The sequence below is a fragment of the Eubalaena glacialis genome, chromosome 15 (genome assembly GCF_028564815.1).
Source record: "Eubalaena glacialis isolate mEubGla1 chromosome 15, mEubGla1.1.hap2.+ XY, whole genome shotgun sequence".
Taxonomy (NCBI): Eukaryota; Metazoa; Chordata; class Mammalia; order Artiodactyla; family Balaenidae; genus Eubalaena; species Eubalaena glacialis.
The window spans coordinates 7,921,115-7,935,397 of record NC_083730.1 but is presented as its reverse complement, the minus strand read 5'-3'; the positions used below and the strand labels follow the sequence as shown (position 1 = coordinate 7,935,397).

At 33.6% G+C, this 14,283-nt stretch overlaps 1 protein-coding gene across 2 annotated transcripts in view; it reads right to left on the bottom strand.

Moving 5' to 3' along the window:
* The window catches only part of RTTN (rotatin), a 141,451-nt gene that overhangs the window by 63,644 nt on the left and 63,524 nt on the right, over window positions 1-14,283 (bottom strand). For both annotated transcript variants that reach the window (XM_061169804.1, XM_061169803.1), the window contains 5 exons: window positions 13,117-13,336; window positions 6,551-6,679; window positions 5,977-6,087; window positions 4,137-4,295; window positions 2,849-2,920 (listed from right to left, as the gene is read on the bottom strand). In XM_061169804.1, coding sequence (XP_061025787.1) covers window positions 2,849-2,920; window positions 4,137-4,295; window positions 5,977-6,087; window positions 6,551-6,679; window positions 13,117-13,336 — 691 coding nt within the window. The remainder of the gene's footprint in view (window positions 1-2,848; window positions 2,921-4,136; window positions 4,296-5,976; window positions 6,088-6,550; window positions 6,680-13,116; window positions 13,337-14,283) is intronic.

The window sequence follows — 14,283 nt, the reverse complement described above, 5'->3', positions numbered from 1 at the left end:
ATAAATGTAATATAAGCTCTAAAAACTGTGAATTACTATGTTGTACACCTGAAACTTATATTGTATATCAACTATACCTCAATTTAAAAAAAGAAAAAAAAGTTTGCAAATGAAGTAAACGTCATCCAAAAGCCCCTTGAAAACACTGCTAAATTTTGGTAGCCTTATAAATAGAATAAGAAAAAGAAAAATTATAAGCTAAATCTTAAAACTTAAGGAAGAACTAAATTTTTATAAAATTTAAAACTTTAATAAATTAAATATTCCTTTCAAACCCCCCCAAAGTGTTTTAAGTGACTTATGCCTTACCTTGTTCCAGAAAAGATTTAAGCCCTATTACAAGGAAAGGTAAATTATAACATGAAAAGTACACCAGAAATGAAAGAAAAACAAAGGTATGTAAACAGTGGAACCAGCTAAAAAGTATCTACCACATTTGATAAGACAGCACTAAACTTTACTTAACAACAAAAGGAAACCCAGCCAGTTATATAACTCATAATTTATTTATGCAAATAATTACCACTCAGAAGTACAATTTCAATAGTAACATGAAATAGAAATCTAGACTGGCTGTGTGGGGAAAGAATTGGGACAGAGGTAATAATCTTAAAGCAAACACTGCAGAACACCCAGTGGAACAAGAGTATAAAGGGCATCAACTCAGACTTTAGGCACCAAAACAAAATGCAAAGCAGTAAAAGCAGTTCTGTTTGTAAAATATTATTAATCAAATATCTACCTCAACCAAAATAAAATGTTTACAAAGCTTCTATATACTAGTGCCACTTCCTGCTATATCCTCCCAAACACTGCAAAACGTACACCAAGGCAAGTAAATGAAACATCTTATTGAATAAGATGATTACTCATCGTTCTACCAAAGACAGTTTTAATTTTAAATTACTGAAAAAGTAGCACCTTCTTTCTGGCTGTAGTAAACTGGCAAAGGTCACAACTTCTTGGAGATTATAAAATTCCATTATCTATATTTGAAGACTATCTTCCTCCCTTACTAGAGCAGCTGTTTCCACTTTGGGATTTAAAGTACCACTAAACTTTTTAAAACTTGGGGGACATACACTAGATTACCAACTATTTTATACTACCAAGTGAGGACACTTAAAAACAAAAAATAATAACCAAAAACAAATTAAAAAAAGAGAGGAAGAAAATGTGAGTTTATTAAAAATACACAAAAAAATAGACTGATTTTTCTAATTTTGCTTAAGACTAGTAGAAGTTTCATCATCAAGTACTATTTTGGATTAGAGTAGCTCTCAAATATTTTTGATTATGGCCAACCTAGGTAAAGCAAAAGACTCTAAAAGCGTACTTAAACCACTGTTTTCAACTTTTTTAGTAGAAAATTAATTCTGTGATGAAGAACTGGAAAATAACAAAATCAAAAAGCTGCACTAAGCATGTCACCAGTAGCAAAAAGGAGCTGTATACTATTTAACTTATTAGAAAAAAATGTGAACTTCTACACATGGTTCTATATTATAATGTCCCAAGAGCTTTAATAGAACCCAGAAAACTTACTACTCTTGCCTTTATATTTATTTCAATAATTAAAAAAAAACTCACTGGCAGTACATCACAAAGGTTATAGTACACAAGTGTCACTACTTTAACAATGGGAGTGGAGATCATTTGCATTTGAGCCAAAAACAACATTTTTAAATGTAGTTATTGGATAACAGGCATCAAAACCACTACACTGTTAATATAAATATTAATCCTGTGTATTCTTTTCTAATTTGTCTCCTATGGTTTTATTACCACACAGACTGTGAATAACAACCATCATCAGAAGGCATGTTAAACAAATTAAAGGAGCCAGTGGAAAAGCAGCCTGGGATTTTCAATAATTGGCAGCATTAAACTGGGTTTGCAAAGTTTGGAAAAGTGAAGCTTCCAAGAGTTAAATGAGATCCAGGCCTTAACAACCACCAGGATTCAGGCTCTAAGTGACTGCCCCAAAAGCTGCCCTCACTACAGCTCAACTAGATTCAGTAACTCCTCCAAAGATATATTCTACCAAAAACTTAAAAAGAAACCTTAGATCTTATCTAAGGTCCTTGGGGATGAGATGCAACAGTGTGATAAATATGCATGTATAGGATGAGGACATATGGATAAAGACTAGGGTAGAAAAAAAGCATGTCTCATCTGCCCCAGGTGAGCACTTTTCTATCCTCCAAATCACCTAAAAAGCAGTAGGCTATAAAAAAAAGTTAGGTAAAACTATCTACTGACTTGTCATTCAGAACATGATACAAAAAATTAATCTAATAGAAAGCAAAGAAAGATAAATTATGACTCAGTGTACTAACCCAGAAAAGAAAAAAAGACGTTAACATCAATGCATATTTAACTACAAACAAATTTGTTTATTATTATTAAATTAGAGAGACAATATAGTGAGTGCGAAAGGGAAACTGCCTGGACTGAAAGCAAAAGGGTATGATTTAGGGCCAACTACTTAAACCCGCTGTGCTAAATTTTCTTAATCTAAAAAATGAGGATAATAATGGTTTGTAACTCAAACCATTACAAGCTGATATTTGTTATGTTTCTAGAAGAGTGCCTAGTACATAGTAAACGTGTCAGTGATTATTATTTCTGTTTAAAATTATTTTTAACACCACAGAGAAGAATTTGTAAATCTGATCAAGCATAAAAAAAAGTCTACATTCTCTTTCAAGAGGTCCTGTTGGCTTGTATAAAGTTTCATCAGTAAGGAAATATATACATAGATAAATATATATATATATATGCTGAAACTTTATCATCAATTAATCTCAAATATCTACTAGGTTGATAATTGTTTAAAGTCACCTACCTGCCAAGTATAATCCTTTATGATTACTGAAGGCATTGGAATAACAAGGAGATTTTGAAAAATAAATGCAGCCTGAAATTAAAGGAAAAAAATGTCAATACTGCCATCTTGTTGTCATGTCTGAAATAACCAATATAGTGTTATTTAATAACAAAAAAGCATATCCCTGGTCAGCTGCACACGCTGAGAGGTCATTATGAGAACTCCCCACTGCCCTTCCTGTTAGGTGATGACATAGTAGTGGGGGAAACTGCTTCACCAGGAAAGATATTTTTTCCTATTTCAGAATTTTGTCTTTCCAAAAAATGATGTGTAAACCATAAACTGTTCTGGTAGCATTTAAGAAATCTACTTCATGTTTCTATTATCCTCCTACAGATCATACACGCACCTTTCTCCCCATCTCTTTCTTCCTCTCTCATACAAGCTCCTCCCAATAAAAAACTGCTAACTAGAAATACAAACCACAAATGTCCAACTTAACCTCCTAGGTCCTGAAGATGGTCAAATTAAATAATCATACTAATTATGAACACTGATTATCTATTCAGTGAAAGATTATAACGGGAGAATAACCAGAGTAACAGAGGGGATCCAAAGGGAGTGAAATTTTCAACCACCTGAACTGGAAGCCAGTAGACAGTCTTTAAAGTTGGTAAATCAAGAGGAAGCTACAAGTTTAAGCATTATTATTAAAAAAAAACAAATAATAAGACAACTACAGCCTTTGGATTTTGGAACTGGAAACTGGCTAATGGTGGGCCCAGGAGCTGCTGTTTTCTTTACAAGCCTCTAAGCATTATTTGATTACTGTTCTTCAAATGGTCTGCATCAATCATCACTTTGATAAAAGCAGCAGTAAAGAAAATAACAAACTAGTTAGAAAGAATTAAAATAGCATTTACTTTTCCTCTTACATGTTATATAATAAATACTACAGAGTATTTTGACAGCCCCTTATCTTAAGTAAAGCTTTATAAACTTAAACACTGAGATCATATAAAAGTAATTTCTTTTCCTGTGAACTACTTTTCAATGTGTAATAAAACAGAAGAGTCCATTTAAAATGCACTGAATTCTGCTTTGATCTTTCAGAGTAAAGGACTCCTGTTCTGACTGTGAATCAATACCATTTTGTTCTCTACAACCATTTCATTTCAGTTTTTCACAGGTCAAAGAGACAACGGTCAGTGGTGAGCCCACGGTGTTGAACAGGGAGTATGGTTTACAAGAACTAACACAACAGGTCTCTGAGGGAAAACGGGCGGGACTAAACAGACAGGCCTACCTCCCGGCGTACCATGCTACACTCCGACTGGTCCAGAAGAATGTTCACCACCGTTCCCCAGAGCCCACCAGAAATGTTTTGACAACTGTTTGCTAAGGCCACACAGCCAGTTTCAAGGGTAGTCAGTGCCGATCCTAATCCCAGTGAAGTGAACCTCACCTGTTCAAATTAGAGAAAACGTTGTGAAACCAAAGAACCCAATTTCATAACATGAATTCTTAATTTTTCTGGTACATAAAATATCACATTTTTATGACACTGTCTTGACAATCCTAAATTATAAGATACTTAAAGAATACTGTCCTATAAGTTTATGAGTGAATAAAAATCCTATTCCATGACTTAAGAAAGTAATAATATAGGTAATAAAAGCTAAATAAAAGCAAATGTCACAGAAAGTCAAAACCAGCTATCAATAAGACTAAAAATTATAGTTCAAAAGTCTTTTTCTAGGGAAAGCATAGGGTGCTTACATATCTTTCCTGTTTATTTCTCATTTTTAAGAGGATACTATTATTTTGTTCCACCTTCCTTAATTTTTCAGTGTTTCTTTCAAACAAATGGCTTTAACTTCTTTGAAACTTCTTTTCAAACAGAAGTAATTGAATTATCTTTTTATAAGATACTTAGTATTTTCCCCAAAATTATTTTAAAAGAAAAATGCTTCAAAAGAGATTGACATGGTGTAATGTTTGCCATAGTACCCCCACTGCTCAAGCTACGTATTGGGTGAACTTCTGAATTTTGATTTCAAAATAGAGTTTCACTGATAACCACAGGGTAACAAAAAGCAATGCAGTCATAAGGCAGCCAAGCAACAAGTCCAAGTTCAATGTGGCTCAAGAATGTATCTCTAGCTGTTAACAGTACTATATTATATACACAAAAATGTGCTAAGAGGGTAGATCTTATGGTAAGTGTTCTAATCACAAAAACAAGCAGTAAGAGGACAGAAGAAACTTCTGTAGGTGACGGATATGTTTATGGCATTGAATCTGGTGATGTATATTTCAGGGGTGTATACTTATCTCCAAATTCATGAAGTTGTACACATTAAATAGGTACAGTTTTTTGTATGTCAATCATAACTCAATAAAGTGGTTTAAAAAAATCAAGTCAGTAGATAAATGGCTAAAACTGGAAAATTCATTAATATAAAACGCTGCACTGTAATGATACTATTCTATTAAATGACACTCAAAAGTCACTTGGCCGCTATCCTTCTAAACTGTTTAAAAATGGCTGGACTTCTCCAATAATATTTTGCTGTTCTTTATAAAACTGATAGATTCTATAATACTTCCTTTCTTACTATTTTTAATCTGTACTCTGAATTTGACTGAATAGGGGGTGCCATGAACTGAATTATGTACCCCCAAAATTCATATGTTGAAGCCCTAACTCCTAATGTATTTGAGGAGAGGGCTTTTAGGAGATAATTAAGGTTAAAGGAGACCATGAGGATTGGGTCCTAATCTGATACGATTGGTGGCCTTATAAGAAGAGGAGGAGAGAAAAGGTCATATGAGCATGCAATGAAAAGGGAACCATCTGAAAGCCAGAAAGAGTCCTCACCAAACCTGACCATGTGGGTGGGCACCTTGATCTTCAACTTCCAGTCTCCAGACGTGTGAGAAAATAAATTTCTTTGTTCAAGCTACCTAGTCTATGGTGTTTTATTATGCAGCCCAAACTGACCAAGACAGGAGGTAAATATAGCTTAAGGTATAGCACTAAAATAACCTCATTTTGGAAAATATGAACAAGTATATGCATACATGTTTTGTTTCATTTGTTCTTTAATCTACACACAGTGGACTCGATTTTCCTTCACACTGACCTCTGGGTCTCGGTCAACCCACAACGGAATCAACCAAGCCAATCCCTGTTGAGTGGTAGCATGTTCTTCACTGTGACTAGGCAAAGGCAAGAACCAAAGTGACATCCACTCCTAGAATGAGAAAAGGGAACAGAAACACATCAGGTACGTTTCTAAGGATAAAATAGAGTTTAAAATAACTGAATTTTTAAAAATCAAAACAAAGTAAAAATATGCTTAAGACTTGGTTTTAATTCATTATTTAGCCAACACAAGGCAAACAACCATCTCAGCTGCTCCTTAAAAAGTTATACATAACAATTTTTCTTCAGAACAGCTATTTTCCCCATGATTTAGATAAAACGTAGTTCTCTAGTGCATGCAGATTTCAATCAAAATAAATTTAAAATAAAATTCAGATTTGTGTAATATACAGCTTCTAAGAAACATCTTTGTCAAAAATCATTTTTGTCTCCTAAAAAGACAAGTCAAAAGACATTTTCCTAGAGTAAACATATAGGCTTGAAACGTGTTAGACACAGCACATTCCCTTTCTAGCAACTGTGGGAAGACAGGCAGCTTTGAAAGCTCTCACCGAGCTCTGGGCCTGGGCCATCATCTCATGGGATAAGTGAAGCAAGCAGAGAACCGTGCTCTTTGTGACACCTTTTCCCATGAAGGACATAGCATTTCCTCCATGCTCCACATAAAAAGAAGTAATGACCTGAAAAACAAATGCAAACAATTTTGTGGCAGCTTTACTCTTAGTGGCTAAATATATACTTTTCTACTGACTTGTCTGAATTGAATCCTAACCACATAAAGTATATTATAATATTCTTAGTTTATACATTTAAAAGTGGTTAAGAAGGTAAATTTTATATTATGTGTATTTCACCACAATTAAAACAAACATTCTTAGTTTAAATTGTTTTCCTTTGGAATTTGTACAAAGAATGTGTAGTATCCTCCTAGAAGATTTTGTGATTTAAAATATGCTCGTAACATTCTTCAAATGTTATAGTATCCTTTAAGTAAAAGTTTATTTTATAAATACCCTGTTGAAAAGTATACTTAGAAATTGCTAGCTATATAAAACTCTTACTAACTACCAGAGTTAGGCTAAGTTTTCTAGAATTATGGTTTGAATGTAAATGGACATTTACATTTCTAAGCGATCTTAGATTTCTACTCCATATTTAAGCATATATTTATTACTTAAATAATTGCCTGTCAACTTTTTCTCTCCCACATACCTGAGGGCTTTAACACATTTCCATCAGTAACAACAAAAGAAATGTTTCTTATCTGAAGCTATTATGCCCTTATCTTCGAAGCTGAATCAGAATGAACATGGGGAGTTAGGAGACAGCAGTTTGAGAAAAAGTCCTTCCACCTGATTTAGAAAATCCTTTAAAATATGTGACAAACTCTTCTGGAAAACTTCTGTGTAAATCATATATTGTCCCCCATATAGGGGTTCAATAAATATTTGTTGACACTGAATAACAAGCATCATTATAGCTTTCAACTCAAAATAAAAAATTTAAAGTGACAAAAGATCACTTTATAATTCACAAAGTTTTAATAAAAAAAAGAATGCTAACTATAGTTAGGTGCCAATACATTATGAAGGAAAAACTTGTGAATCAAAGCAATCAAAACCACATGTTATCTAATATAGCAGAAAGTATTTCAATTCATCCACCCAAGGACTCAATGCTTTTATTCAGCACAGTAAGCCATTTTGTCTTATAACAGAAACTGCTTTTTAGTTTGGATTCTTTTTAGCTCATGCAGCAAAGAAGATTAGTTTAAAAAAAAAATGGCATAAATATAAATCACGTTAGGCACAGCTTATTTAACAAAAGCAATTTATTCATAAGATAACTTGGGGATTTTGACTTAAATTAGAATTTTCATAAACCAAATAACTGTATAGTATGTCCGAAAATGAAACAAGTTTGGCCAGGGGTTAACAACTACAGGTGACTGCTACAGGAGCCCTGCTCTACTATTCTTTCTGCCTATGTATATGTTTAAGGTTTTTATAATTAAAAGTTTAAAACTTTAAGGGACTATTTTAGAAGAGATCTAAATGATCAAGTCTTTATTATCTTTCTATATGTCACTGGAGAGAGCTATATTGTCATGGTTTAGGTTCTAGCTTAAAAGGGATAAGTCAAGAACATTGATATTATCTCCTTTCAACTTACCGTCAGATCCCTGGAATTATACTTCATATATAATTTTTAAGGCTTTAATTATCATAGTTTATTCACCTATCATAATGAATCATGCTTAGTCTAAAAGTCTCATTTTCCAACCACAAAAGGCAAATACTGCATTCAAATTTCACTGTGCAGAAACAAAATATCTAAGAATGAATTACAACTCCCATCTGAAAAGGAATCAGCTTTAATTACTGAGAAACTATGAAGCAAATCATTTGGACCAATAATGGCTTGTTTCAACGTCCAGTTACATAAGCATTACTTTATTCTCTAAAAGATCAATTTAGCCAGTAGTAAAATAAAAAAACCTGTTTAGCTAGCTAAGTAAGCAGAAGGACCCAAGTAAGATTTAATAGGACTCTGACACAATTTCTAATAAAAGTGACAGATATTTTTCATACTATTTTCCTGTCATTTAATGTAAAGACATAAAGATTTTCTTCCCAAGATGTTATATGAAGCATAACATGTACTCCTCTGTTTATACCAAATAAAGATTTGTTAATCAGGTTTTCATAACAGTGAAACATTATAAAACAAGCATCACACTTTATATCTATTCCTTAGCTAATAAACTGTGTTGATTTTTATTACCTCAAAGACAACTGAGCTTAAAATGACAGTATTGTCTTTTTTCCCCCGACTTCTTACTGAGAACTAAGCCTTTTTGTTCTCCAATAACATAGAAAGCTCATTTTAATTTCAGGTATTTGAAACACAGGTGTGATCTGAAGTCTCTCCTGTTACACAATTTTACAAACAAAAGTACTTCTGAGGGTTTCTAAATATAAACAATGTAACACTTCTTCAATTACTGCTGTAGTAGGTCCTCACATATCCCTGATCTGAAACAGATAAAAATCACTTAATAGAGGAGACGTGTCCCAAAAGGTTTATAAATGGAGCATTTATAAATCACATTACAAATAATGCTATAAATTAGGTACTTGTAGACTGAATTATATTAAATGCATTGGAGGAGCTGACTTATTAAAAAACATTATGGTAAGTTTTTAGCTAATATATCTATTCTAAAAAATTCATATTATTTCTGATCATGGATACCTTGAAGCATGAGATAATTAATTTACTGACAGTTTGCTCTGTTTCAGTATTTACAAGTATTCAAGATAAAAAAATTATTTCATTAAAGTGACTACACTAAAATTCATATTAAATTTTATAGTACAGCTGAGAGTATTTAGAATTTTGAAATTTTTTTTTTTTTAATAAATTTATTTATTTATTTATTTATTTTTGGCTGTGTTGGGTCTTCGTTTCTGTGCGAGGGCTTTCTCTAGTTGCGGCAAGTGGGGGCCACTCTTCATCGCGGTGCGCGGGCCTTTCACTTGAAATATTTTTTAAAAAACAAGATGTACTTTTGGAAACAAATCCTAGACAATATCATCTGAAGCATGATTTACAGCTGAATATATAAACATCACCTAAAGTATGATTTAATAATGAAAATACAAAAATTAAACACACATCATTTACATTCATTTACATCACATTTCCAAAGTTATTCAAACTTTATTCTAATTTAAAAATCACAGATAAGATACAACTAAATTACTCACTATCTGTCCACTATGTACAAATCACTGTCCTAGGCCAGTGGGGAGCTGGGGGTAGTGGAAATGGTCCACAGATGATTCTCACAAGCTCACAGTCTAACAGATCAAAGCATAAAGCAAAATAAAAATACAATGTATTAAGTACCATAATAGTGGCATATATAAACTGCTTGAGGTACATAACCTGTAGAAGAGATCAGTCAGTCAAGTAATACTTACTGGGTGACTATGTGTGAAAGAATAAGAAAAGGCTTACTAAAGGAAGGCAAATGAACAAGTGAGACCTTCAACTTTGTGTAGAGATTGCCACCCAAAGAGAAAAGAAGCTGTATGAAAGAAACAGACTTTTTAAGCATGCTTTTTTATTTAATGAGAAGAGCCACATATAACTGAAACTTCAAGAGATGTGGGGAAAATTTTAAACAGAGATAAGACTCAAAATGCAAGATTATAATGAGCCTTATGCACTTGAAAAAGGAGATTGGGAGTGAAAGGTTTCTGTTTTGAAGGATGATCTGGTGGTGGGTAGAGAACAGTGGCAAGTAGGAACGTGCAGCACAAAAAGGAATAGGAAGTTACGGACACGATTTGGTCAAAACATTCCATGTCTAGAACGCCCATCACTTCCAATCAGTTTATTCGTCTTCCAAACCTCTCTGTACACTGCTTCCTACAGGAGCCTTGCCTGAATTCCTAACAGTTAAAGATGCCAACCTCTATAACTGAACCTTTCAAGGCAAGCAATGCTGGCAGACGTGGTCACTAAGCAAACAGTGAGCCATTTATAGATCTAGACAGTTTATTACTTACATAAAAAGCATAAGCAAGAGTAGGCAAAGGTGCCAGCTCTCAGTGTCCCTTTTACAGGGTGACACTGAAACAAAGGGGCCAGATGACAGCAGTGCAATGGCAGCGCACTCTTGCTGAGGAGCTCAGGCCAGGCTGCGGCTGAGCCGTCTACAGCCTGCTGCCGTACCCCGAGGGAGCAAGGCAGAAAGCCCGCGCGAGCATCACAACCCGGGAGGCGATAAAAACAGGCCCGTGACACACTTCCTAAGAGAGAGTGAAGTGAATGAGCAACGGCCTTGTAGCAGTTCCTTACAGGCGTCTCATGTTCCAAAAGGATCACAGGAAGTTCTGCCAGAGCTTAGATCAGCCGCACCTAAGCCCTGCCTATGTGGCCCATGTGCAAACACGCAAAGCTGCCAGGGCACCGTGGCAAAGCTGTTCTCTTACAGAAACCTATCACTGCTCTATTCACTGCATCATTCTGAAAATATACTGGACTAAATGATGATGAAAACAAGCATAAAGTTAAGGCCATGACTGGAAGGTGATTAGAGCTAAAAATATATTTTTGAGAAAATCAAAAAAAAAAAAAAAAATCAGTGAAATAAGGCTCTACCTTAAAAAGGTAGAAAAAAGCCATAAATTAAACCAAAATAAGAAGGAAATAAATACAGGCAGGAATTAATAAAAGAGGGAAAAAAACATTAAAGGGGGATCAACAAAGCCAAAGATTCATTCTTTGAAAAGACTAATAAAACATACAAACCACTAGTAAGACCAATCGACAAAACTGGAGAGAAGGAAAAATCAATGTCTGGAATGAAATGGGACCTCACTACAGATCTGACAGATATTTTATTTTATTTTTATTTTTTTTTATTTATTTATTTTTTTTTAAACATCTTTATTGTGACAGATATTTTAAAAACAAGATGATGTGATGAACAATTTTAGGGCAATGAATTTGAAAATTTAGATAAAATTCAGTAAAACATAGCTTACTGAGATTGACACACAAAAAACAGGAAATCTGAGCAATTCTAGATCTACTTTAAAAATTCAATTCATCTATAATCTTCCCAAAAAGAAAACTCCAGTCCCAGATTGCTATACTGTCAACTTAACATTTAAGGAAGAAATAACACCAATTCAAACCAACTATTCCAAAGAAGAAAAAAGAGAAAGTTACATAAGAAATAGAGAAAATTATATAAGGATGGACTTATTTTGATATTAAAAAACTGACAAAAGTTTTATGAGAAAGAAGATAGATATAGTAATTCTAGAAACTTTTTTTGCCAATGAAAATAGGTAGAATAATTCTAAAAACATTAACAAACTAAACCTGTTTATATATAAAAAGAATAATACATCACAAACTAGTTGAAATTTTTCCAGAAATGTAAGGTTGTTTACCATTTTTAAATCAACCAATGTAATCCATCATCTTATGGAATACAAAAAAAAAAAAAATGATTATCTTAAAAGATACAGAAAAAGCAATATACACTTATGATTAAAAAAAAAAATTCTTAGCAAAGTAAGACTAAAAGAAAATGTCCTTAATCTGACTTTTCTTTAAGTAACTGAAAAAGACTACCATAAATAGCTTACTAAAAGATGAAACATTAAAGGCCTTTCCTTTGAGTTTGGAAACAAGGACTGCTGGGTACACAATTAACATATAAAAACTGAATATATTTCCATACATCAGCAATAGTTAGAAAATAAAATTTCACAGAAGATACAATATACTCATTTTCAACACAAGTGTACAGTGGCAGTATCTAAAATTGTCCTAAACAGGAAGAAAAAGAGAAGCCAAATTGTCCTTCAACATTGTAGTAGAGAGAATACTACACAAAAATGAAATTAAACTCCACCTACAGGAAGCAAAATGAGTAACTCTCATAAGCATAATGTTAAAAAGAAATACAATTCCATTTAACAAAATCAAGAGAATGAGAAATTATTGTATATATGGACACATAATTGAGTGGTAAAACCATCAAGAAATGCAAAGAAGTTATTACCGTAAAAATCAAAATAACAACTACCTTCAGGCGAGGAGTAGAGACTGGAAGTGGTTATGATGAAAGCTTCTAGGGTGGTGGCTGCTCTCTATTTTAGGATCAGGTTGGTTACATGTGTGTTCACTATGTGATAAACAATGAACTATGTATTTACGTTTTGTGTATTTTCTGTATGTGTTGTATTTCACAACAAAAGGGTTAACAGATGCAAATAAACAAGTTACCCAAATAAAGGGGCTTAATGAAGTGTAAGCCTTACTTTTCTTGAAAATGAGCTTATTCATAAAAGTAATCTTACTTATATATTTGCTAATAAAAATCATTAACACATTGAACCATTAATGAGCCATGAACACTGAATAATAATCTACATTAAATATAATAACACATACAATGCACCTAATATTGTGCCTGGTACACACTGAGTGGTCAGTAAATAGTAAATAGCTATCATTTGGGGGTTTGTAAATAGCTATCATTTAGGGGTTTTATTATTGCTGTTTATAGTTATTGACTATTTTTACTTACTTCGAGGAGACCTGACAAGTACTTCACACAAATTTCTAGTGGCTTTGTGAAAGGAGAGTGTGAGCTCCATCCCGGAAACGCTGTAAGGTGGGCCATCCCTCGTAAGGTCCTCTCGAGGGATGGCAGGCCGTAGAAATGAGGAGCGTCTGTGACTCTCAGACACTGGAGCAGTTTCAGAGCCAGCTGCGTTTGGAAAACATAAAAAAGTTCCAAGCATTTCCTGTGTATGTAAAGGAGGAAAAAAAATCAACCACGGAACAAACGTAACTGGCTTAATGGGCTTTCTTGGTGGTGGTGGTGCAGGGTTACTAACAACTTACTGTATCAAAAAAGTATGAACTAGTGGAAATGGCAGGAAATGGCAGAAAATACTCCCTCTTAAAACAAGACTTTTTAAGAAAAACATAGTTAATATACCATCCAGAGTATATGATGTAAAATACAAGTAACAATTACATTGAAAAATGCATAAGTGGGTATTAGTACTGCCAACCAACAATGAAATTAGAAGCTAACATAGAGTTACCACATGAACCAGCAATTCCTGTCCTAGGTATATACTCAAGAACTGAAAACGTATGTCCACACATAAATTTGCATATGAATGTTCATAACATCACTCTTCACAACAGTGAAAGGTAGAAACAACTCATATGTCCCCCAACAGATGAATGGATAAGCAAAATGTGGCATATCCATACATGGACTATTATTTAGTCACTGTCATCTGCTACAACATGCATGGACCTTGAAAACATGATGTTAAATGAAAACAGCCAGACACAAAAGGTCACATACTGTTTCACTCCATTTATATGAAATGCCCAGAATACACAAATTCATAGAGAAAGAAAGAAGATTAATGGTTACCAGGCGCTTGGGTAAAGGGCGAATGGGGAGAGACTGCTTAATGGGTACAAAGTTTCTTTTTGGGGTAATGGAAATGTTCTGGAATTAAACAGTGATAGTTGTACAACACTGCATATGTACCAAAACCCACTCAATTGTACACTTTAAAATGGTTAAAATTGTGAATTTAAAATTTTTAAGTCAGAGCTACAGATATACATTTGAAAATCATCCATGCAAAAACAGTTGTACAGTCGTAGAAATGGGCATGACTGCTCAGGCAGATGTGTAGAAAATTAAGAGAGAACCAAGAACTAA